This window comes from Mustela erminea, chromosome 7 (assembly GCF_009829155.1).
Source record: "Mustela erminea isolate mMusErm1 chromosome 7, mMusErm1.Pri, whole genome shotgun sequence".
NCBI classification, from domain to species: Eukaryota; Metazoa; Chordata; class Mammalia; order Carnivora; family Mustelidae; genus Mustela; species Mustela erminea.
The window spans coordinates 23,081,075-23,104,648 of record NC_045620.1 but is presented as its reverse complement, the minus strand read 5'-3'; the positions used below and the strand labels follow the sequence as shown (position 1 = coordinate 23,104,648).

General features: G+C 40.0%; 1 protein-coding gene across 3 annotated transcripts in view; it reads right to left on the bottom strand.

The window, feature by feature from the left end:
• Positions 1-17,226, bottom strand: part of LOC116595027 (ubiquinol-cytochrome-c reductase complex assembly factor 1) — a 95,953-nt gene extending 78,727 nt beyond the window's left edge. Inside the window, exons 1-2 of one of the 3 annotated variants that reach the window (XM_032350862.1) lie at positions 17,051-17,226; positions 2,407-2,511 (exon numbers count right to left, since the gene is read on the bottom strand). In XM_032350862.1, coding sequence (XP_032206753.1) covers positions 2,407-2,511; positions 17,051-17,074 — 129 coding nt within the window. In that variant the 5' untranslated portion in view covers positions 17,075-17,226. The remainder of the gene's footprint in view (positions 1-2,406; positions 2,512-17,050) is intronic. The other 2 variants (XM_032350861.1, XM_032350860.1) reach the window with 2 other exon arrangements.
• Between the last annotated feature and the right edge of the window lie 6,348 nt (positions 17,227-23,574).

Here is a 23,574-nt window from a genome sequence, read left to right as displayed (position 1 = left end):
TCTTTGCAACTTTTCTGTAAATTTATTTCAAATTTTAGAAAAGATTTTTTTATGGTTTTTATTTTTTTTAAGATTTATTTATTTACTGGGGAAAGAGAGAGAGCAAAGTGAGTGAGACTGTGAGTGGGGGGCAGAGGCAGAGGGAGAAGAGAAGGAGGGAGCCCAACTCAGGGCTCAATCCTAGGACCCCAGGAAAACAACCTGTACCAAAGGCAGACTCTTAACCTACACCCAGTCCCCCCTAAAAAAATGTTTTTTAAGTAGACTCATCAAAGCATGACAGAACTCCAAAACGTTATTTAGGAAAGACAGAGATAAGAATATAATGTCCCTAGCTTTTTGAAAATAGTAACAGGATTACAGCATTGGACATTACCTTAGAGATCATTTGATACTATCATTCAACCAATGAATTCTTTTATGTCATGCTCTTAACACATAAGTCTTCTAACCGTTGCCTGAATATTTCCAGTAACGGGAAACTTACTATGTCAAAATGCAGCCCACATATCCCATGACCCCACAATTCTAATTAACACAAAGTTCTTCTCCATTCTGAGCTAAATCTGTCTCCCTGTCAGACATGTACCTGAAGAAAACCAGATTTTTCCAACCAGGGGTCCTCAAAGTGGGAAAATGTGCCAATGAGGCACAACAAAATGTTCAGTTTATTTATACTGGCTGAAATTACCTCTTGTCAGCATGAGATAAACCACCCTAAGTTATTTCATGGATGATTGCTATAATGCTGTCTCGGAACCTAATACAGTACCTGGTACATACTAGGTACTCAAGAAATGTTTATTGATTCAAAGAATGAGACATAAGTCTGAGATTCACATGATGAGTTCCCCCCCAACCCATATACACACAAAAACAAATGACTCAGAACTCCATGATAAATTTCATTAAAATTTTCCAATGCACGAAGAGTAACAGAACATACCTCAACTCTGAAAAGAAATAGCTCCATGACTACATAAAGTAGAATGCCTCCTCTGTACAGACATATTTTTTATTCATTCAACATATATTTAGCGCCTACTCTGTGCCAAAGTGAGTAAGAAGCCCAGGAAGTACAGGCACAAACAAAATGTGTCCTCAGAAGGGAAAAGCTTACACACTAGTTAGAGGGAATTATACTATTTTAAATTGTTTTAGCATATTTACATAAATAAATTACATAACACAATTTTTTATCAAAAATATTTTTAATTACATCAAATATGAAGAAGTTAGTGGCTACAGAAGGAATTCACATAGACTAGTAAGAAAAATAAATTCCCATAGATAAATGGAGAAATGATACAAGCATATGATTTTTAAAAACTAGACTACAACTGGTAAACATAGAAAAATGTTTAGCCCTGACAGATAAATAAAGAAATACAAAGCAAAACAAGACAATATTTTCTACCCAGTTAGTTTAAATTTTTTTAAAACACCCAATTCAGAGGTGGTAATAATGAAAGACTACCTATATATACATTGCTGATGGCACTATAAATTAAAACAACCTTATGGAGAAAGAAACAGCTCATACTCATCAACCCAGGGTACACCCTCCTAGTAACTTATATTTAATAAATAATTAAAAATTTTAAAAACTATATATCAAGAAAATGGTAATTATATTAAGCCTATAATGGAAAAATTGGAAGTGATTTTAATATCAAACACGGCCTAAGTAAATAGAGTAACACGTAGCCATTAAAAAATTTAATTATGCAATCTACCTAACATGAATAATGTCTGCTCTAATAAGTGAAAGGGCACCAGAAAATAAAATTCTGTGGTTATTTGTTAAGGTATCTAAGGAAAAAATTAGCACACACACACATAAGGACTGGAAAAAAACCAGATGTTTTCAAGTTTGAGGTCATGGATGATTTTTATTTCCTTTATTACTAAATTATTTGTATAATTAACAAAAATCAGGAGAAAAAACTCTTCAAGGAGGGTCTAAGGTAATGAATCATGTGGTCAATGGTAAACTAAGGCTTCAAATAATTGTTCCTTGGATTTTGTGTTCATGAAAATAAAAGAGAAGAAAAGAAAAGAGAAAAGAAAAGAAACATTTCTTACCCCAAATAAAAGTGGCACAATGTGGCTGCAAAGAGAAAACTGAAGTTAATTCTGAGGTGAATATCTGGAAACATTCCCAACAGTAAAAATCATCAGACTGTAGCATGGTATCCTAGGCTAAGTTCCACTGCTGGGGTATTTAGAAGCAACGCCCTAGACACCATACTGTAGGAATCAGTCCTGAGCTGGCACCACAGAGACCCAGAAGTGGTCTCATGAGGTTTTTCCATCACACAATTTGTTTGGCTAATCTATAAATATATGACATTTGCAAATAAACACTAAGGTTTTCATACCAAGCAAAGAAACAACAAACCTTACCTGGAAAGTACCAGACAGAGCCCTGCCCCACTGTCCCTGTGTAGACGACATAGGTACCAATCGGCTGCATACTGGAACCCATGGGGAAATGTTAATCCGGTTCTTCTAGAGAGAGAAAAAAATGTCAAGAATTCTATCCCACTCCATGTATAGAAGTTTAGAAATCCTCCCAGAACAGGGTACGTGAAAAGTGAACTTCCGGGGTCCCTGGGTGACTCAAGCAGTTAAGCCTCTGCCTTCAGCTCAGGTCATGATCTCGGGGTTCTGGAATAGAGCCCCATGCAGGCCTCCCTGCTCAGCAGGGAGTCTACGTCTCCCTCTCCCTCTGTCCCTCTCTCCATTCACGCTCTCTCCTTCTCTTCTTTCTCTCCCTAATGAATAAATACAAATCTCTAAAAAGAAAAGAAAAGAAAAGAGAACTTCCAAAATAAGACTAAAACTCCGCATGCTTATCTCTCTAAGGAAGATGTACCCCTACCTATTCCAGATCTATGAACCAAAACAACTCTAGTAATGGCTGACTCAAGCCAGGGTACATGGGTTCCCTCTCAGGAATGTAACAAAATAAGCAGACTTCAGGCATTTCATAATTAGATTATCATTTAAATAAGAGTTTACAATGCCTTTTCATAAACACTGACTTGTCTGATCTTCACAGAATTCCTTTATAGTAAGTAGTATGGGATCACTATGACCATGCCTTCAGCTCAGGTCATGATCTCAGGTTCATGAGATCGAGCCCCACCTCAGGCGCCATGCTGAACATGGAACCTGCTTAAGATTCTCTCCCTCTCCCTCTGTCCCCCGCCCCCACTCATACACACACACGTGCACACACTCTCTCTCTAAAAGATAAACAGTTACTATAATGATAGGGTTAAGATTTGAACCCAGGCAGCCCAACTCCAGAATCCATGCTCATTTATGGGATGAAAGGGTAAAGGGAGTATCTCCAAAGTCTCCCCTAACACTCTATAATCTAGTCTTGAAACAATAAAACACAGTATCGTACTGTGGAAAGAGCCATGTACTTGGACTCAAAAAGCACTGATTTGACTCTTGGCTTCACTGTTGAGCTACAAGTCTTTGTTGCCTCTTCTATAACATAAAGAAAAAAATCCCTACTTCTCAGAACTTCAGAAAAATCAACAAATGTACCTTGCAGCATGTCCAAATAAACAGTAAGTTGAATGTGAATCTCCATTTCCTCCTGAGCAGGCAGGAAGGGGTAAGATGTAGAAAAACGCATAGGAATTTTAAACCTAGAGATGCTTTCTAAAGTGTCATAGTTTTAAAACTTTTTTTTAAGATTTTATTTATTTATTTGACAGACAGAGATCACAATTAGGCAGAGAGGCAGGCAGAGAGAGAGGGGGAAGCCCCGATGCGGGGCTGGATCCTAGGACCCTGAGATAATGACCCAAGCCAAAGGCAGAGGCTTAACCCAGGCATCCCTGTATAACTATTTTTAATAGACCACTCACAACCCCTCATGTTTTAAATGAAAAGTAAAGCTTCTAATATTTTATTTCAGCTGAGATTTGATCTGCTGGGATAATATTTAAATAAGACACAGTTACTGGCTTTTTGTTTACTAACACTTAATCATTTGCCAGAATCACTCAATGTTAGATCTTCCTTTCCTAAAAATGTAAATATGGGATAAACTTCTGCAGACTGAAGTCCAGAGCAGGGGAAGAAAAGTAAAGGGAAGTTACATGTAGGAACAATAAAAACTCTGAAAGATTTTCTGAAGAATTTCATCATATTTTTTCCCACGTCAACAAAACTTTTCTCTTTAATTTTGGTTCTACTTGGTTTTATGCCAACACTTTAAATCAGTTCTTATTAGAAGAAAGACGCAATCAGCGCTGTTCTTTCCTTCTCCAATCCTACAACAATAATTCTTGTTCAAACCCTTAATTGAAACTGAGGTGCAGCAGGAAGGGTATATGAATTCCAAGATGATTATTAAATAGCTGTGTGACCCTGAACTAGTTACTCAACATTCTGGACCTCTATTTTCCCTAATGTAAAGTGGGAATAATAAAAGCCACCCCACAGGAGTGTTCCAAGGATCATTTGTAAAAGCACCTCAAGAACTCTAAAACACACACAAAAGCATCTTTTTAACAACTGTTACTGAATTATGTGCAGAAGCTTCTCCTTCCATAGCAAACTGTCACAGCAACAAGAACCATTTTCTTAAAATACTGTTCTGAACCTGCTATTCCCTTTCTCAAAAGCTCGCAGTGCCTCCAAGTGCCCTTTTAGTCAAACTTGATTACCTGATCTTTACCACCTGGACCCCTGTAGACTCAACTTTATACTTAAATACCCTGTCTTGTATTCTCCATTCAGCAGCTCCAAAACCTGACTCAGATTCCCTGGTTTGGGAATTAGTGCTCCTCCCTACACAACCTAATCCCCTTCTGGTCAGTTCCTCTTCTTCCCTCTTACCCAACCCATGAGTTCATCAGCTTCAAGAAGTATCCCCAGATTCCAAGTACTGGTTCTACTGACTCTACTCGGTCCATTTTCCTCCGCACCTCTCCCAGTTCTTCATTTATAAATATAAAACTGTGAAAGTACTTCTCTCCCACTTACAGACACTGATGTATCAGGCTTATAACAATTAGCAAACCTCAACTCCCAAGTTTAGGAAAACATTTGTAGCCATTTCCAATGGTTAAAATTACTGCTTTAACCTAGGATAATAAATACACCACAACTAAATGGGAACCAGTTTTATTGTCTTTTGCCTCATCAATGCTTCAAAAACCAAAATTTTAGACAGGTTCCACGTTTTTATTTCCTGTGAGTATTGAAAATTGCAGGTGATTTTACATTTGTATTTCAAAATACTTGGACAGACCAATTTTTCAACTATAATCAGTCTGTTGCTGACCAGCCTCTTGCTCCATGTGGTATTTAAGATACACAGTGTTTTCCTCAGCTTACTCATGAGCTAGAAAAGGCTTTACATGGCGTCCATTTTCCTATTCCTCATAGTTTTGTTTTGTAAAGTGCACACAAACACTTAGTCAATACTGAACCATCACTCCTTCGGTAAATACAGGCTTAGGTTCCTACAAGCCTCTGGTCCCATTTCCATCAACCAATCAATATATAACCTTGTGTGCTTCTGCTTAAAGACAGCTTATTTAAAAAAAAAAAAAAAAAAAAAGACAGCTTATTTTATATATATGTATATATAGTTGATTCATTAACATTGAACTCATAGCCAATAGCACTGTAACTCACTCCTGAACAAAACATATCCAACACATAAATTTTCTCTGTAAGGAACATCACGGTCTTTTTGCACTTAGCAATACCAGACAGCACTAGATGGCACTAACATTTGGCAGCCATATTAAACAGGGAAATCACAGGGGAGCCTGGGTGGCTCAGTCATTAGGCGTCTGCCTTCAGCTTGGGTCATGATCCCAGGTCCTGGGATTGAGCCCTGCATGGGGCTCCCTGCTTGGCCCGGAGCCTGCTTCTCCCTCTCCCCCTCCCCTTGTTTATGTTCCCTTTCTCGCTGTGTCTCTGTCAAATAAATAAAGAAAATATTAAACAACAACAACAACAGGGAAATCACCAACAAAGCACAAAAATGCAAAAACACACGCCATTAAGTAACCTGGAAAAGGGTACTTGCTTACACTATAAGAGCTAAAATAAGGGGGTGCCTGGGTGGCTCAGCAGGTTAAAGCCTCTGCCTTCGGCTCGGGTCACGATCCCAGGGTCCTGGGACTGAGCCCCACATTGGGCTCTCTGCTTAGCGGGGAGCCTGTTTCCCCCTCTTTCTCTCTACCTGCCTCTCTGCCTACTTATGATCTCTGTCAAATAAATAAATAAAATCTTTAAAAAAAAAAACAAAGAGCTAAAATAAGAAGTTAGAGTATCTGTCTCAGCTAGGAACTTGGATGTTTCAGCTCAAATTTTTAACTCCTCTGCACAAATCCGTAAATGACCACAAAAGTACCATGAGTATTGATTTTGGGATCAAAAATAAATTTTAGCAAATATGATGAATTCAAAAATATAGAATCTGTGAATAATGAAGATCGACCACAGTCACCAAATCCACTCTGCAAATGTCCACTGGCTCCTGTACTCCCAAAAGCATGGAAACTAATTCAATTCCATAATCTCAAAGATAAACACTACCTGAGCAAACTGTCCTACAAGTTACAAAGTGGCATGTTATAAAAGGGTATTTACTCAGACACAAGGAGCAGAGAATGTCCATACTTACTGAATACTCTGCTTCTCCCACTTTGTTGGGGGTGTCCAATCTTAGATTTAAAAAATTAAGTCCAGGAAAGATTTGAGCAAATCAGTAAATGTACTAAGATTGAGCAAATAATTAACATATATTAATTATTATATATATTAAGGGTTATCTATTAGAGAAAGGAGTTAACAAATATGAAAAGACGAAGGGTACAATAAGCCCTATGGTACTAGTATGGCTTTAGAGTAATTAGTATGGGTTTTTGTTATGTATATATAAATATAGAAACAGATGTGTGTTTATGTATATGTATGTACTTACATACACTTCTTAACCTTGTCTTAATAGGTCCTGGAAGCAGACTACATCTAGCATCCAGGTTCGGCTTCTAAATAGCAATATTCACTAAAAAGAACTAATCTTCTCTGGAGAAAAGTTGACTTCTGAATGGGGCTGATGCTCCTTAAAGCCTTTTTTTTTTTTTTTTAAGATTTTATTTATTTATTTGACACAGAGAGAGAGAAATTACAAGTAGGCAGAGAGGCAGGCAGATAGAGAGGGGGAAGCAGGCTCTCAGCTGAGCAAAGAACCTGATGCGGAACTCGATCTCAGAACCCTGAGATCACGACCTGAGCTGAAGGCAGAGGCTTAACCCACTAAGCCACCCAAGTGCCCTCCTTAAAGCCTTATTTGCAAAGCACTAGCGATATTTGATCTGTTAGTAGTTCTTTGTAAGACTTCATTTGCAAGGGTGCCCTGGAACTCTTCCAATATGAAAACGTTTCCCCAGGAGTATTGGTTGAAAACAAACAGAGGCAACTGTTTAACTTCATGGCTGCCTAAGGTAGTGGATACTACTTGGGGAAAACAAAAGGCTAATAAAAAAGCTTAAAAGGAAAAGCAAGAGAATGAGCTCATAAGGGCTTTGAAAATGTCTGACATATTCCTGGGAATCTGAAGGCCATGCATATGCACAGAGCTGTATACATGAACAGGTGAAGATCTGAGAACTCTGGTTGACCTTGAGGCTCCGCACAAGAAGAAAGTGAAGTTTAAGACAGAGATATTAAATGACTGGCAGAACGGCGTGCCCCAACATGTGCACAGAGTCCCTCAGCAAAAACCAGGAGACGTACTGGTTCCGAGTATTTAAGGAAGTCTCCAATCATTATCTGACCACTAAGCTAACCAAGCAGAGACCACACAACAAAGAATACAGACGTTTCAGATAATACAGAAAGGTCACTAAACAAAAAAAATAAACAAACTCTGAGAAAGGACAGATCTGATTTCCAAAGCTGCCATACTATATTATTTTAAATGTCCAGGTTTTAACAAAAAACAAACATACAAAAAAAAAAAAAAAAGTATGAAACATGTAAAGAAACAGAAGGGGAAAAAAATGGAAAAACTGTCCCTGGGGCAGGGCACCTGGATGGCTCAGTGGGTTAAGCCTCGGCCTTCAGCTCAGATCATGATCTCAGGGTCCTGAGATAGAGCCCCGCGTCGGGCTCTCTGCTCGGCAGGGAGCCTGCTTCCCCCTCTCTCTGCCTGCCTCTCTGCCTACTTGTCATCTCTCTCTGTGTCAAATAAATAAATAAAATATTTGGGAAAAGAAAAAAAAAAAGAAAAAGAAACTGTCCCTGAAGAAAGAAAATAAAAGAAAACTGTCCCTGAGGAAGCTCAGATATTAGAAAATCTAGACAAAGACTTGGAACCTGCTATTTTAAATGTTTAAAATCTAAAAGAAACCATGTCTAAGGAACTATAGCAGAGTATAAGAATGCTATCTCACCAAATAGAGAATATCAACAGAGAGATTATTTTTTTAAAAAATGGAAATTCTTGGGGCGCCTGGGTGGCTCAGTGGGTTAAAGCCTCTGCTTTCAGCTCAGGTCATGATCTCAGAGTCCTAGGATCAAGCCTCGCATCAGGCTCTCTGCTCGACGGGGAGCCTGCTTCCCTCTCTCTCTCTCTCTGCCTACTTGTGAGCCCCCTCCCTCTCTCTCTCTCTCTCAAATAAATAAATAAAATCTTTAAAAAAAAAAAAAAATTCTTGGTGCACCTGGAAGGCTCAGTCAGTTACGCAACTGCCTTCAGCTCAGGTCAGGATCCCAGGATCCCGTGATTGAGCAGTCAGGCTCTTTGCTCAGAAAGAAGCCTGTTTTTCCCTCTCCCTCTGCCTGCAATTTCCCCTACTTGTGCATTTTCACTTTCTCTCTCTCTGTCAAATAAATTAAATAAACAATATAAATTCTTGCATTGAAAAGAATAAAATGAACATTTCACTAAAGGGGTTAAACATAAGATTTGAAGAGAAAATCAGTGCCCATGAAAATAGGCCAACTGAGATTATCCAGACTAAGAAACAGAAAGACAAAAGAATGAAAAAATTTCACAGAGCCTCAGAGAGCTATGGGATACCATCAAATGTACCAACATATGTATAATGGAAGGACAAGAGAGAAATATCTGAAGAAATACTGGCCAAAAAATCCCAAGATTTAATGAAAAACATCAATCTAGAAGTCCAAGAAGCTCAACTAACTCAAGTAGCATAAATTCAGAGAGATCTGTAAATGGACATATCATAATCAACCTGCTGAAAGACAAAAACACAGAATCCTGAAAGTAGGAACGCCATTCAACATGTGTAAGAAAGCCTTGATAACATTAACAGCTGATTTCTTCTCAGAAACCACGGAAGTCAGGAGGCAGTGGGATGAAAAATAAAGATTTTCTAGATTTAAAAAAACTAAGAAAATCTGTCAACAGCAGACCTGCTCTATAGCAAATATTAAAGGGAAAACACCAGGCTGAAATGAGACTTCTGACATGACAGTAAACTCAAATCCACATGAAGAAATAAAAGACATTGATAAAGATCAACTATTTAGAAAAATAAAAAATACAGCATAAATATATTTTGTTTATAATTATTTTTTATTTCCATTTTTATTTTTAATTTAAAAGGGAACTGCTTAAAGAGTAATTGTAAATCTATGCTGATGGGCACACGATGTATAAATATATAATCTGACGACAGGGCATGAGGGACTCAGGAAGGAATGGCACTAAATAGAATAAAAGTTTTTATATATTATTGAAATCAAATTGATATTAATTCAAACTAGATTGTTATAAATCAAGATGTTAATTGTAATTCCCATGGCAAACACAAAGAAAATAACAAAAACCACAGTAAAACCTTAAACACATACAAAAATTAACTCAAAATGGATCAAAGACCTAAACTTAAGACCTAGAACTATGAAACTCTTCAAGAAAATACAGACGATGACAATGGATTTGACAATGATTTCTTGGATATGACACCAAAGCCCAGGCAACAAGAGAAAAAATAGTTAAGTTGGACTTCATCAAAATTAGAAACTTTTGTGCATCAAAGAATACTATCAGTAAGGAAAAGACAACCCATGGTATGGGATAAAGTATTTGCAAATCATGTATCTGATAAGGGACTGAATCCAGAATATATTAAAAAGAAAAAAACTGGGATCCCTAGATGGCCCAGCTGGCTAAGCATCTGCCTTCAGCTCAAGTCATGAACATGGTCCTGGGATCAAGTTCCCACATTATGCTCCTTGCTCAGCAGAGAGCCTGTTGCTCTGCCTGCTGCTCCCCTGCTTGTGCTCTCCCTCTCTCTGACAAATAAATAAATAAAATTTTAACAAAGAAAAAGAAAAAAGAGGGATGCCTGGGTGGCTCAGTTGGTTAAGCCACTGCCTTCGGCTCAAGTCATGAACCCAGGGTGCTGGGATCAAGGCCTACATCGGGCTCCTTGCTCAGCGGGGAGCCTGCTTCTCTCTCAGCCTCTGCCTGCCGCTCCACCTGCTTGGGTTCTCTCTCTCTCTCTCTGACAAATAAATAAATAAAATCTTAAAAAAAAAAAGAAAAAACTCAATTAAAAAACAGGCAAAGGACTCACACAGACATTTACACAAATGACCAGCTTGCATATAAAATATGTTCCACATCACTCATCATTAGAGAAATGTAAACCAAAACTACAATGGGACATCACCTCACACCCATTAAGATTGCCACTAAGGGGGTGCCTGGGTGGCTCAGTCAGTTAAGTGTCCAACTCTCAATTTTTATTCAGGTCATGATCTCAGGGTTGGGAGATCAAGCCCTATCATCATGCTCTGTACTGGGCATGGAGACTGCTCAAGATTCTCTCTCTACCTCCTCCTCTGCCCCTCCTCACCCATCCCACTCCTATGCACTCCTAAAAAAAAAAAAAAAAAAAAAAAAAGAAATGGTCGCTATGGAAGGAAGGAAGTAAAGAAGGAAAAATAACAAGCATTAGCAAAGATGTGGAGAAACTGGAGGCCTTATGCTTTCCTGACGGGAATGTAAACACTGCAGCTACTGCAGAAAATAAAATGGCAAATTCTCAAAAAAGTAAACACAGAATTACCATAAAATCCAATAATTCTACTTTTGAAGATTTTTTTTTTTTTTTACAGAGAGAGAAATCACAAGTAGGCAGAGAGGCAGGCAGAGAGAGAGTGAGGGAAGCAGACTCCCCGCTGAGCAGAGAGCCCGATGTGGGGCTCGATCCCAGGAATCCAGGAACACGATCTGAGCCAAAGATAGAGCCTTTCAACCACTGAGCCACCCAGGCGCCCCATCTACTTTTGAATACATACCCAAAATTAGTGAAAAAAGGGAACTGAAGAGATATACATATTCATGGCAGCACTATTTCAGAATAGCCAAAAGATGGAAGCAACCCAAGTGTCTGTCCTCAGACAAATGGATAAACAGACTGTGGTCTATACATACAATGGAATACTATTCAGCCTTAAAAAAAAGAAGGCAATTCTGGATGCCTGGGTGGCTCAGTTGGTTGGGCAACTGCCTTCAGCTCAGGTCATGATCCCGGAGTCCCAGGATTGAGTCCCACATCAGGCTCCCAACTCCGTGGGGAGTCTGCTTCTCCCTCTAGCCTTCTCCTCTCTCAGGCTCGCTTGCTCTCTCTTTCTCTCTAATAAAAAAAAATCTTTAAAAAAAAAGGAAGTAAATTCTGACACATGCTACAACATAGAATAACCCTGAAGACATTATACTAAGGAAAATACACCAGTAACAAAAGAATAAACACCATATGATTCCACTAATATGAAGTACCTAGAATATTCAAAATCATAAAGACAGAAAGAATGGTGGGTAAGGAGAGGGGGGCATGGTAATTTATCATTTAATAGGTAGAATTTCAGTTCTGCAAGATAAAAAGAGTTCTGTGATTGATGGCTGTGATGGCAGCACAACAATGTGAATGTATTTAATGCAACTGAACTGTAAAATTAAAAAGTATTAAAATGGTATATTTTATGTGTATTTTACTACAATTAAAAAATATAAGTACAGAGGGGCACCTGGGTAGCCCAGTCACTTAAGTGTCCAACTCTTAGTTTTGGCTCAAGTTGTGATCTCGGCATTGTGAGATCAAGCCCTGCATCCAAGTCTGTGCTCAGCACAGAGCCTGTTTGAATTTCTCTCTCCCTCTGCTTCCCACCCTGCCCCACACACACACTCTCTCTTTCTCTCAAATAAATAAATAAATCTTTTTTTTTTTTTTTAAAGTACAGAGTGGCTTTCTGCAATTTCTACTACTGTCAAAGAAAGTAAAAATGATCACCTATGCCCAGTGGTGATAAAGGTAACTATTAGATAAAACCATAAACGAGACCCACTGCCCTGCACTGCTCAAGTGTCCAATTCCTCTGCTAGAGCTACTCAGCAACTGCAGTGTTTGAACTTCCTAAACCCACTGCTGCAGAAGAGAAAGAAGAGAAAAACTAAGGAGAAACTAATGAGAAAGTTGTAGGAATACTACTTCTCTGGGGTTCAAATTTCTTATCTTAAAATGGAGAAAACAACAGTGTCTACCTTTTCAGAGGGCTATTGTCAGGATTAAGTAAATTCACATATATAAAGTATTTAAGAGTGCTTACCACATGATAAACGCCCTATAAATGTCAAACTTTTTTTGTTTTTAGAGCGGGAGGGAGGGAGAGAGAGAATACATACATGCACAGGGCTGCGAGGAGGGCAGAGGGAGAGGGAGAGTGAGAATCTCAGGCAGACTTCCCACTGAGTGCAGAGCCCTATGTGGGGCTCAATCTCAGGATCCTGAGATCATGACCTGAGCTGAAATCAAGAGTCCAGCACAGCACCCACCAAGCTACCCAGGGCACCTTGATAAATGCCCTAAAAATGTTAACTATCCATATTCTTGCCATGGAAGTCTCAACATCTTATTTCAACTACAGTCTTTATCTCAGCTTGCTTAAGCTCTCCTGAACACCAACTCTCCAGCTACTTACAAACAAACACTAACAGCAAAACACCACCCTCTCCAGCTGGATACGTTCAGTAAAGGACACTGCTCTATGAACTCAGTCATCTAAGGCAGACCTGGGACTCACTGTTAGACATCCCACTTCCTCACCCTCAATATCTAACCTTTCACCATCCCTGCAGACAGCTTCCTCAATACCTGCTAAAATCATCCCTTCCTCTTTAACCACACTTCCCCTCTTACTATAGGCCTTCCTCACTTCTTGCAGGATTACTTGAGTAGCTTCTGACCGGCTTCGGGACTTGAACCTCAGCCATTTGATCCATCCACAACTGCTACAGGGATCTATTAAAGCAAAAATCTAACGGCAGGTGTGAGAGTTCACTAAGATGAGGTTTTTTTTTTTTAACTTTTTTATATTTTCAAGATACAATTTTTAAATTTCAATTAAAAAATGAGAGAAGAGAGGCACCTGGCTGGCTCAGTTGGTAGAGCACTCAACTCCTCATCTCGGGTTCATGAGCTCAAGATCCACATTGGGTCTAGAGCTTACTTTTTAAAAAAAAAAAAAAAAAAATTTAAAAAGACCACAGCTTTAAAAAAATAAATAAAAATTTCAAAAATAAAAACAAAAAATGAGAGGGATGCCTGGGTGGCTCAGTTGGTTAAGCAGCTGCCTTCAGCTCAGGTCATGATCCCAGTGTCCTGGGATCGAGTCCCACATCAGGCTCCTTGCTCGGCAGGGAGCCTGCTTCTCCCTCTGCCTCTGCCTACCATTCTGTCTGCCTGTGCTCGCTCTCTCCCCCTCTCTCTCTCTGATAAATAAATAAAATCTTTAAAAAAAAAAAAAAAAAAAAATGAGAGAAGAAACTCAAGTGTTCCCCTGATCAGTTGTGGTTGCAAGGGGAGAACAATAGGAGAAAAGACTGCAAAAGAGCACAAAGAAATTTTGGGGAGGGAGAAACATGTTCATTTTTTTTACTGTGGTGATAGCTTCTCAAGTGTCTATCTATGTTAACAGTTATCAAATTGTGTAAATAAAGAAGTACAACTTACTGTATGTCAATTATTAACTTTAAAAATTTAAGTAAAAAAATAATGTATCAAAAAACCTTTAAAAATAAACATTTTCGCCCTAAAAACAGAAGCGTTGACATAGATGCCATCTAGAGCATGAGAGATGATGCCAAGTAATATATATACATCACTATCACAGACTACCTGCGTATCTCCAGCACAAGTCACAAAAGATCAGGGAGAGGGTAACCTTGTCCTAGAACCCAGTCTCCAGGGCCCAACACAAACTGGGGACCACAGGAAATTGGCCCAGACCCTGGCCTGCTATCAGTTCACATTAGGTTGCACACCATTCAAACCCCCCTCAGTGCGCATGTGCAGCTTACCTACCCCCTACCCACCAAAAATCTCCTTCCTTAGCCCACTTGCAAGACTCAGGGTCTCACCCTATAGAAGTACCTTCGTGGATTATATTATAGGTGTTAAGAACAACTTGAGAATGAAGATCAGGTTGTTTTCAACTTGAAAACTATTTGAAAAATGAATAAATAATATTTGGAAAAAACCCTATTAAAAATGAATTTTCCCTTAAAATATTTCAAAGGTTCTCCTCTGCCTTAGGATAAAACTCTAATCCTAACCTTGAAACACAAGACCCTGACTCCTCTCCTGCCATTTCCCCATAAGTACCCCTTAGTCAAGCCAAAGATTCATGTACAGTTCTTGGCTGTCTGGCATTAGTAGAATAAGCTAATGCTTCTTTTCTGTGCTCTTTCTCCCATTCTCCAATACTCTCATTTAGTTCAGGCATCTCTCCCCAACGGATGCTTATCCTCAAGCTGGGTTAGGTGTGTCTCTTACTCTGCTCCTGTAGCACCTGGTACAGTCTTCTCTCACAGCATTTCAAGTACTATATTAGTTGTTCTCTTTTTTGCCTCTCCTAATTAGATTATACACTTGAGAGAAAGGTTTATGTTTTTCATCCTCAGTCCCTTGGATAGTTCCTAGAATGTAGTAAACTCTAAAAACAGTTGCTAAAGTAAAAGGAAGGGAAGAAAAGCACTTAAATGTCACCTGTATCAACTGATTTTCTGATCAATCCTATCAAAATTTTAAGAAAATCTGAGGCTCAGAGAAATTAGATGACTTGCTCAAGGTCACACTCATAGTAAGTAATGGAGCCAAGCTTTCGACCGAGGCTCTTCAGACTCCTGGACAGGTAGATTTCCTGTATTTACGAATTCCTCAGTACCTAACCAAGATGCCTCTTCAGAATAGGTTATCAATAAATATCTGCTGCTTTCATGTTTACTGCCACTTTCAACTAGTCCATGGCTTTGTCATGCAGCACATTGTATCATATAAGAGGACTTTATAAACAATCACAGTATAAAGTGAAAGTGATTTTAAACCCTAAAAAAGTGAAAGGACTTTCCTTACCTAAACTTATCTAAAAAGAAGAACAGAAAGGAATACATAGAAAAAAATCTGACTAACAGAGGCCAGTTAGGCAGTTTCAATGGATGCTACCACCTAAGAATAAACCTGCAACAGTCCACAAACTCAGGGACAAGAATATTTAATATATCTGGGGCAGCCAATAACTTCCAAGACAAATCAAGGTGTTCATTTCGGATGTACAGCTCAATAAACTTTTCATCTTTTTCCTGACATATCCACCTTGAAAACTAAGTAAGGACATCCTAGTTGCCATTTCCAACAGTTCTCAAATCTGAATCAATTTCTGTCCTGCATCAACAATTACTTCACCAAATGAATCTTTCTGTAAGTTAAATGAGCTACTATTCTTCAAAGACTTACTGATCAGCAATAGAGAGTACTGCACTTTGCTAGACTGACAAGAAATACAAGAGGTAAAACTGCAGTCCTTGCAAACCATATATAAGATTAAAAGTTAGGTGTAAATAGCAACTCACAAGACAGCCAGAGGCAGGAATGGAAAGTGTCTACTCTAAAAAACAGATTTTTCTTAGAGCAGAAAGTGTCTGCTCTAAAAAACAATTTTTGGAAGATTCCCTAAAATTATAAACCCTCCCATCCCTCAATGATTAGTAACTAAGCTCTGTATCTTCCTAACCTTTTCCTGCAGCCACGTTCTTTCTCCTTGAATTCCCAGATGTCAGAGTATGCTAGAATAAGGACTGAATCACAGGGCAGTAGTTTCCCATAAGGGTGCTAAGTCTAGGGGCGCCTAGGTGGCTCAATTGTTAAGCGGCTGCCTTCGGCTCAGGTCATGATCCCAGAGTCCTGGGATGGAGCGCCTATCGGGCTCCCTGCTCTGAGGGAAGTCCGCTTCTCCCTCTCCCACTCCCCTGGCTTGTATTCCCTCTCTGTCTCTCTTTTGGTCAAATAAATAAAATAAAAATCTTTAAAAAAAAAAAAACTGCTAAAAAGCCTAGTAATCCTTCCTTCCTTCAACAAATATTTCTTGAACACCTATGATGTGCCATGCACTGTGCTGGGCAGTCAGAACGACAGATATGAGCCCAGTTTCGTGCAGCTCTCAACCTAACAACCTAAAATAGTATTCCACTTAACTGTACAGTTATAAATCGTCTTACTATCTCGGAAACAAAACCCAGAGAACCTCAAAAACCAAAAGGACTGCAGATTGACCTCATTTTTCCCATTGGGACACCGAGACCCGAAAGTGACTCGCCCAAGGTCACACTGGGCATCAGTGACAGAACAGAAACTAGAACCCAGGTCTCAAGACACTCCAATCAGTGCCCCCACGTGCTGCCTCTCCCGGCGGGAAAGCGGTCGCATGAGGTGACTAAAAAAGCCAACTTCGCCAAATTTAGGTCCTATGTCATTCTCTTCCTCCTCCAAAGAGGGGGACGTCACAGCCAAACAGAGGGTAGGGGGAAGTAGGACGCTGCCTCAGTCTCCCCACTGAGAAGGCGGCCGCGTAGCCTCGCTGCCGCACAAACTCCCGTCCTGCACTTTCCTCCAGTTTCTCCCGCCCTGCCCTCTCCGACTCCAACCCTGGGGCCCAGCGGGCGACCGCAGCAAATTACTCCTTCACTCACAAGGACTCGCACCAGCAACGCCATGTTCCTGTACAACCATTTCCGGGTAAAGGGTGGCCTTCCGGAGTCCCCGCGGCCCCCACCCCTTGCCAACGTTGTTCTTTTGCCGGCGGGTGCCCGGCAACGCCGGCGCAAGCGTACAGAGGCCTCCGCGCTCACGAGCGCGCGCTTTTCTTAGCTGAGCTCGAGGCTGCCTCTCCGGGCGCGCGCCTCCCGGTCTCTCCTGTCTTCACCCCGACGACACGTCACAGAGGCTCAAGTCCTCTCCGCAGCACCTGTCCTCCTTGACCAGTGGCCTCGGGCTTTTCTCAGCTCTCTCCTTGTCCGCTCTGCTTCACCCAGCCTCATTCCTCAGCGCCCCGTTGTCCGAACTTTTCCAGACTCTACCCCCGTGGGAATCCCTCCCCTTGTCAGTGGGGGAGTTGGGGGGTGAGGGGGGGAAAGACTTTGGGAGATCCCAACATTATAAGGGCTCCCGAAAAAAAAAAAAAAAGAGCCTGAGAAGGAGTTGTAGAGGAGCACAGAAGAGTGTTAAGCTGAATCCTGAAAGTCAGGGCAAGAGGGTGGTCATGGGCTGACCTGAGGCCTGAAGAGAACTTTTGGGGTTTCTGACGGGTGGGTGGTTTCATGAGAATATCTTTTACCTATTGATAGGAAATTATTGTAAAGGTGAAGATACAGAAGAAAAAATCAAGGATGCAAGGAGCTTCTTGAGGAGGTGGGAGAGAATGGCCTTGGCTGGAGGACCCCTTCCATAGTATCCCAAGAGCAGTAGAGGAGGAAAGGTGGGGGTGGAAGCTCCCAGGGGGTTGACTGAGAGCAGAGGGACAGGATGTCCAAGGACTTCCTTCTTGTCATTCAGTTAGCAAAGATGAATGTTCACTATGTGCTGGTTACAAGACAGGTGTGGATAATGGCTTTGTGCAGCTCCTAGACTGCTGGGGAGGCAAGGCAAAAGTCTAGTAAACCAATGAAAAAATAAAGTAATTAAGACTTATTTAAAAACTATAGTAAGTGCTTTGAAGGAAACAACCAAGCTAACCTTGAGAATAACATGGGAAATTATACTTTAGCTAGTATGACCAGGTAAGGCCTCTCTGAGGAGGTGGCATGTAAGCTGAGACCCAAAGGATGAAAAGAAGCTGGTCATGGCAAGTTACTTTGAACATGCTATTTTCTCAGCAAGTCTTGGGGGATGAGAAAGGGAAAGAAGATTCGAGGAGAGTTCTGAAATGGGAAAGAATAAGGGTTTATTTAAAGCATCCAAAGAATTGGGTACTTATACCCAAAAAACAAAAACACTAATTCAAAAAGGTATATCCACCCCTTAGTTTTTGCAACATTATGTACAGTAGCCAACATATGGAAGCCACCTAAGTGGCTATCCATAGGTGAATGGATAAAGAAAATGTGGTGGGTGTATATATATATACACACACAAAAATATGTTACTCAGCCATAAAAAAAGAATGAAATCTTGCCATTTTTGACAACATGGATAGAACTAGGGAGTTATCATGAAAAGTGAAAAAGTCTGACAGAGAAAAACAAATACCATATAATTTCACTTATATGTGGAATCTAAAAACAAAACAAATAAATAAAAAATCAGAAACAGTCTCATAAATACAGAAAACTGATAGTTGCCAGAGGGGAGGGGGTAGGAAGATGGATAAAATAGGTGAAGGGAATTAAGAGGTACAAATTCCGAGTTATGAAATAATTCACAGAGATGAAAAGTACAGCATAGAAATTTAATACTATTGTAATAACTTTGTGTGGTGACAGATGGTAACTACACTGATCATGGTAAGCTCTGAGTAATGCATAGAGTTGCCAAATCACTATGCTGTATACCTGAAACCAACAGAACAGTGTGTGTCAACTATACTTAAATTGGGAAAGAAAAACAAACAAACAAAAAAAAAACAAAGAAAACCAGTGTGGCGGGGCCCCTGGGTGGCTCAGTGCAGGTTATGATCTCAGGATCATGGGATCAAGCCCCGCATAGGGCTCTCTGCTCACTGGGGAGCCTGCTTCCCTTCCTCTCTCTCTGCCTACCTGTGATCTCTGTCAAATAAATAAAATCTTAAAAGAAAAAAAAGAAAGCCAGTGTGGCATTGAAATTAATCTGAATTAATTTAAAGAGATAATTAAGATAGGCAGAAGCTTGGGCGCCTAGGTGGCTCAGTGGGTTAAAGCCTCTGCCTTCAGCTCAGGTCATGATCCTAGAGTCCTGGGATCGAGCAGGGAGCCTGCTTCCCCCTCCTCTCTCTGCCTGCCTCTCTGCCTACTTGTGATCTCTGTCTGACTTGTGATCTCTGTCTGTGAAATAAAATCTCAAAAAAAAAAAAAAAAAAGATGGGCAGAAGCTAACTTATGCAAAGACTACTAGATGAAGTCTGTATTTTATTCTAAGTATAGTTGGAAGCCATTAGAGGATATTAAGCAGGGGACAACTAACTGGCCCATGTTCAAGAAGCTGATGTTGAGGGGTGCCTGGGTGGCTCGGTGGGTTGGGCCTCTGCCTTCAGCTCAGTTCATGGTCTCAGGGTCCTGGGATCGAGCCCCACATCGGTCCTGGGATTGAGCCCCTTCCTCTCTCTCTCTCTGCCTGCTTCTCTGCGTACTTGTGATCTCTGTCAAATAAATAAAACCTTTAAAAAAAAAAAAAAGAAGAAGCTAATGTTGACATAGATGGATCAGAGAGTGAAAATGGAAGACCAATTAGTAGGCTAATAGTATTCAAACAGTAATGATTTTTGTATGTGAATTTAGTTTTGTTTTTATACAGAATAGAAAGATTTCCCTCATCAGTCTTCCATATGAAGGATTTTATAAGCCAAAGTGAAGATGCTTTCTGATTTCGAGTCTGTAGCTTATATATGTATTATTGAAAAACAATGGTATAGTCCTCCTCCGTGTGCCTTAGGACATGTGGTATCACATATTAAAAAGAGACAAGAGGGACACCTGGGTAGTTCAGTTGGATAAGAACCTACTTTTGATTTCAGCTCAGATCATGATCTCAGGGTTGTGAGATCGAATCCCACATTGGGCTCCATGCTCAGTGAGGAGTCTGCTTGAGATTCTCTCTCCCTCTCCCTCTACCCCTCCCCCCACTCACTTCTGCAAGTGTGTGCGCATGCTATCTCTCAAATAAATAAAATCTTTTTTTAAAAAAGAGATGAGAGACATTCTTGTTAATCAGATTCAAGAAGCAAATGTTAGGGGCACCTGGTTGGCTCAGTCAGAAGAATATGTGATTCTTGATCTCAGGGTTGTGAGTTTCAGCCCCACTTTGGGTGTAGAGGTTACTAAAATAAATAAACTTAAAAAAAAAAAAAGAGGTGCCTGGGTGGCTCAGTTGGCTGAGCATCTGCCTTTCGCTCAGCTCATGACCTTGGGGTCCTCAGATCTAGCCCTGTATCAGGCTTCTTTCTCAGCAAGAGTTCTGCTTCTCTCTTTCTCTCCATCTCCTTCTACCTCTCCCCATTCCTCATTCTCTCCTTCTCTCAAATAAATAAATAAAATCTTTTTAAAAATGTAATACAAAAGCTTTGCAAATAGACCAATAAATAATTCACACAAAAGATGATGACCTAAGATGTTGGGCACAAGAGGGGAAAAAAAAAGATTGATATTTAATTTCCTTTCTGATGATTTCTATTTTCTCTGTGAACTAAGGGGGAGAGATTTCCCACTCAGAGGAATGCAGATGGCATAGAGACTATGGAAAAGTGGAGAGAGTTTAAAGTTCAATAGAGAACAAAAGAAAAAGGGGCCAGTTGAAACATGGAGGATCTAGTTGAAGTTGGTAAATCTTCATTTTTAAAATTTTAATTTATTAATTAATTTTAAATTAAAAGGTGATGCATGATCACATTCTCTTCTAAAACTTAGCATGTGGGGCGCCTGGGTGGCTCAGTGGGTTAAGCCGCTGCCTTCGGCTCAGGTCGTGATCTCAGGGTCCTGGGATCGAGTCCCACATCGGGCTCTCTGCTCAGCAGGGAGCCTGCTTCCTCCTCTCTCTCTCTCTGCCTGCCTCTCTGCCTACTTGTGATCTCTCTCTGTCAAATAAATAAATAAAATATTTAAAAAATAAAAAATAAAAAATAAAAAAATAAAACTTAGCATGTTAGGGTGCCTGGGTGGCTCAATGGGTTAAAGCCTCTGCCTTCGACTCAGGTCATGATACCAGAGTGCTGGGATCGAGCCCTGCATTGGACTCTGCTCAGCGGGGAGCCTGCTTCCTCCTCTCTCTCTCTGCCTGACTCTCTGCCTACTTGTGATCTTTCTCTCTCTGTCAAATAAATAAATTTTTTAAAAATCTTTAAAAAAAATAAAAAATAAAACTTAGCATGTTACTGATAAATTTGAAGTTCCATTTTCCTGTGCCTTGCATCCCAATTCTTTCCACCCTGTCTAAAATCTAATTTCCTTCTAGATATTTTGTATTGTTTTCACATACATATACATATTCCTTCAGAAAATATATCACTCTGGCTGGTGTGGGTTTTCTTTCTTTCTTTCCTTCTTTTTTTTAAAATTAATTGACAACATTTTTATGTTTTATTTTGCTTCTTCCTTTTTTTCACTCAACAGTTTTTTTATTCTGTGTATGTTGCTCTCTATAGATCCAGTTCAGGTCTTTCTAATAGCTGTTCTATCATATAATATGGTTGACAGACGTTTGTTTCCTTTTTGTTCTCATTGTTTCTATGACCAGTGTTTCCATGAATATTCTTGTGCATTTAAGACCAAAACTTTTAATAGCACCAATTACCTCTTTTTTTTCTTCAAAATCATTTGCCAGCTTGGAATTAGCAGAGAAGAGAGCTGATAGTTGGATTTATTAAATGATTATGGTTTTTCCAGGTCATGGAATGGATGTCATCAGCACAAAGAAAGTGATGATATTGTTAAGAAAGAGGTCCAAGGGGTAGACCAGGAAATCTGAATGGTAAAAGATTTAAAGAAAGGAAGAAGCTGTTAAGAAAGTAGCCTAAGTAAAGGAGAGGTAGAAATCCCTGGGGAAGAGGTCTTCAAAGAATTGAGGGCCCATGTTTCAGGAGAGTCATCTATATAGACATTTAGGTTATCTCAGATGGTGGCTAGATTTGGAATGAAGAGGCATATTCTGATGCCAAAGTCTAAGAGAGTGTCTGAGTTTGGAAGCAGCATGAACATAGAGCATGAGCCATGAAGGAGCAGCAGGAAGAGGGGTAATTACTGGAGACCCAAGCAGATGAAGACTCCTTAACTGCCAATCTTAACACTTGAAGGGTGTAGAATAATGACAAGCACCATCCCAGAGAAGAAAGGCTACAGGGGAAATAATAGAAATACTATTCAAAGAGGAAGGCCAGGTTTCAGTTAAGACAGAAAGTAGAAGGAAATTTCTGTGAACAGGCTGAAAGTATAAACAAGTTTATCTTTCTTGAAACCCATGGAGACGGCAGGTTCCATGATGCCCTTCACGGTGCTCCTCCCCCTGCTTCTTGGTCTCAACTCTCCAGGCTGCTCAACTTTTCTCCACCATCAGAGCTTGTCAACAACTTGTGTCCCAGCAATCTCCATTGTTCTCCCAAAGCTCCCTCTCTCTATGTTTCTTCTTTCTCCACACTGCCTCTACCCCCTCAGGATTCCCACACCTCCACATAGAGGCTCCACATTGAAATTCAGTCATTCATTAAAGAAATGTATTTGCTGAGCATTTACCATGATGCAAGTTCAGATCTAGATGCTGACAATACAATAGAAAATAAATGTTCCTACTCTCATGGAGTTTATAGTCCAGTGAAAGGAGACAAACAGGCAAATAAATAGATATAATCTAATGCCAAGTATTGGTAAGTGCTAAGCAGGACAAGAATAAAAAGTAATAGAGCAGATAGTTATTTTAGCTTGGATGGTCAAGCAGGACCTCACTGAATTTGATCAGGAATGTGAATGAAATGAGAGCGAGATCCATGTAACTATCTCAAAAAAGAGCATGTTGGGCAGAGAGGAAAAGTGCAAAGATCCCAATGTGGAAAAATGTTTGGTGGTTCCAAGGAAGAACCAAAGGATTATTATGGCTTGAGCCAAATGAATAAGGAAAAGTAGGATATGGAGTTGGGAGGGGATGGGGTTGATAAGGTGGCAATAGAGGCCAGATCCTGGGGGACTTTATAGGCCATGGTAAAAACTTTGGATTCTATTCCAAGTGTGTGCTAGTATAGGTATAAAAAATCATTGAAAAGATAGACAAGAAATTGGTCATGGTTGTTGATTGTGAGAAAGAAGACTGGAGGACTAGGAGGTTAGATATGAAGAGTAGACACATTTTTCACTCTGTATCCTTTTGTCTCATTTGAAGTTTGACCATATCTATGTAACTACCTTTAAAACTGAAATAGGGGCACCTGGTTGGCTCATTGGGAGGAACATATGACTCTTGATCTCAGGGTTGTGAGTTAGAGTCCCATACTGGGTGTAGAGATTACTTAAAACTAAAATGTTTAATAATAAAATAAAATAGG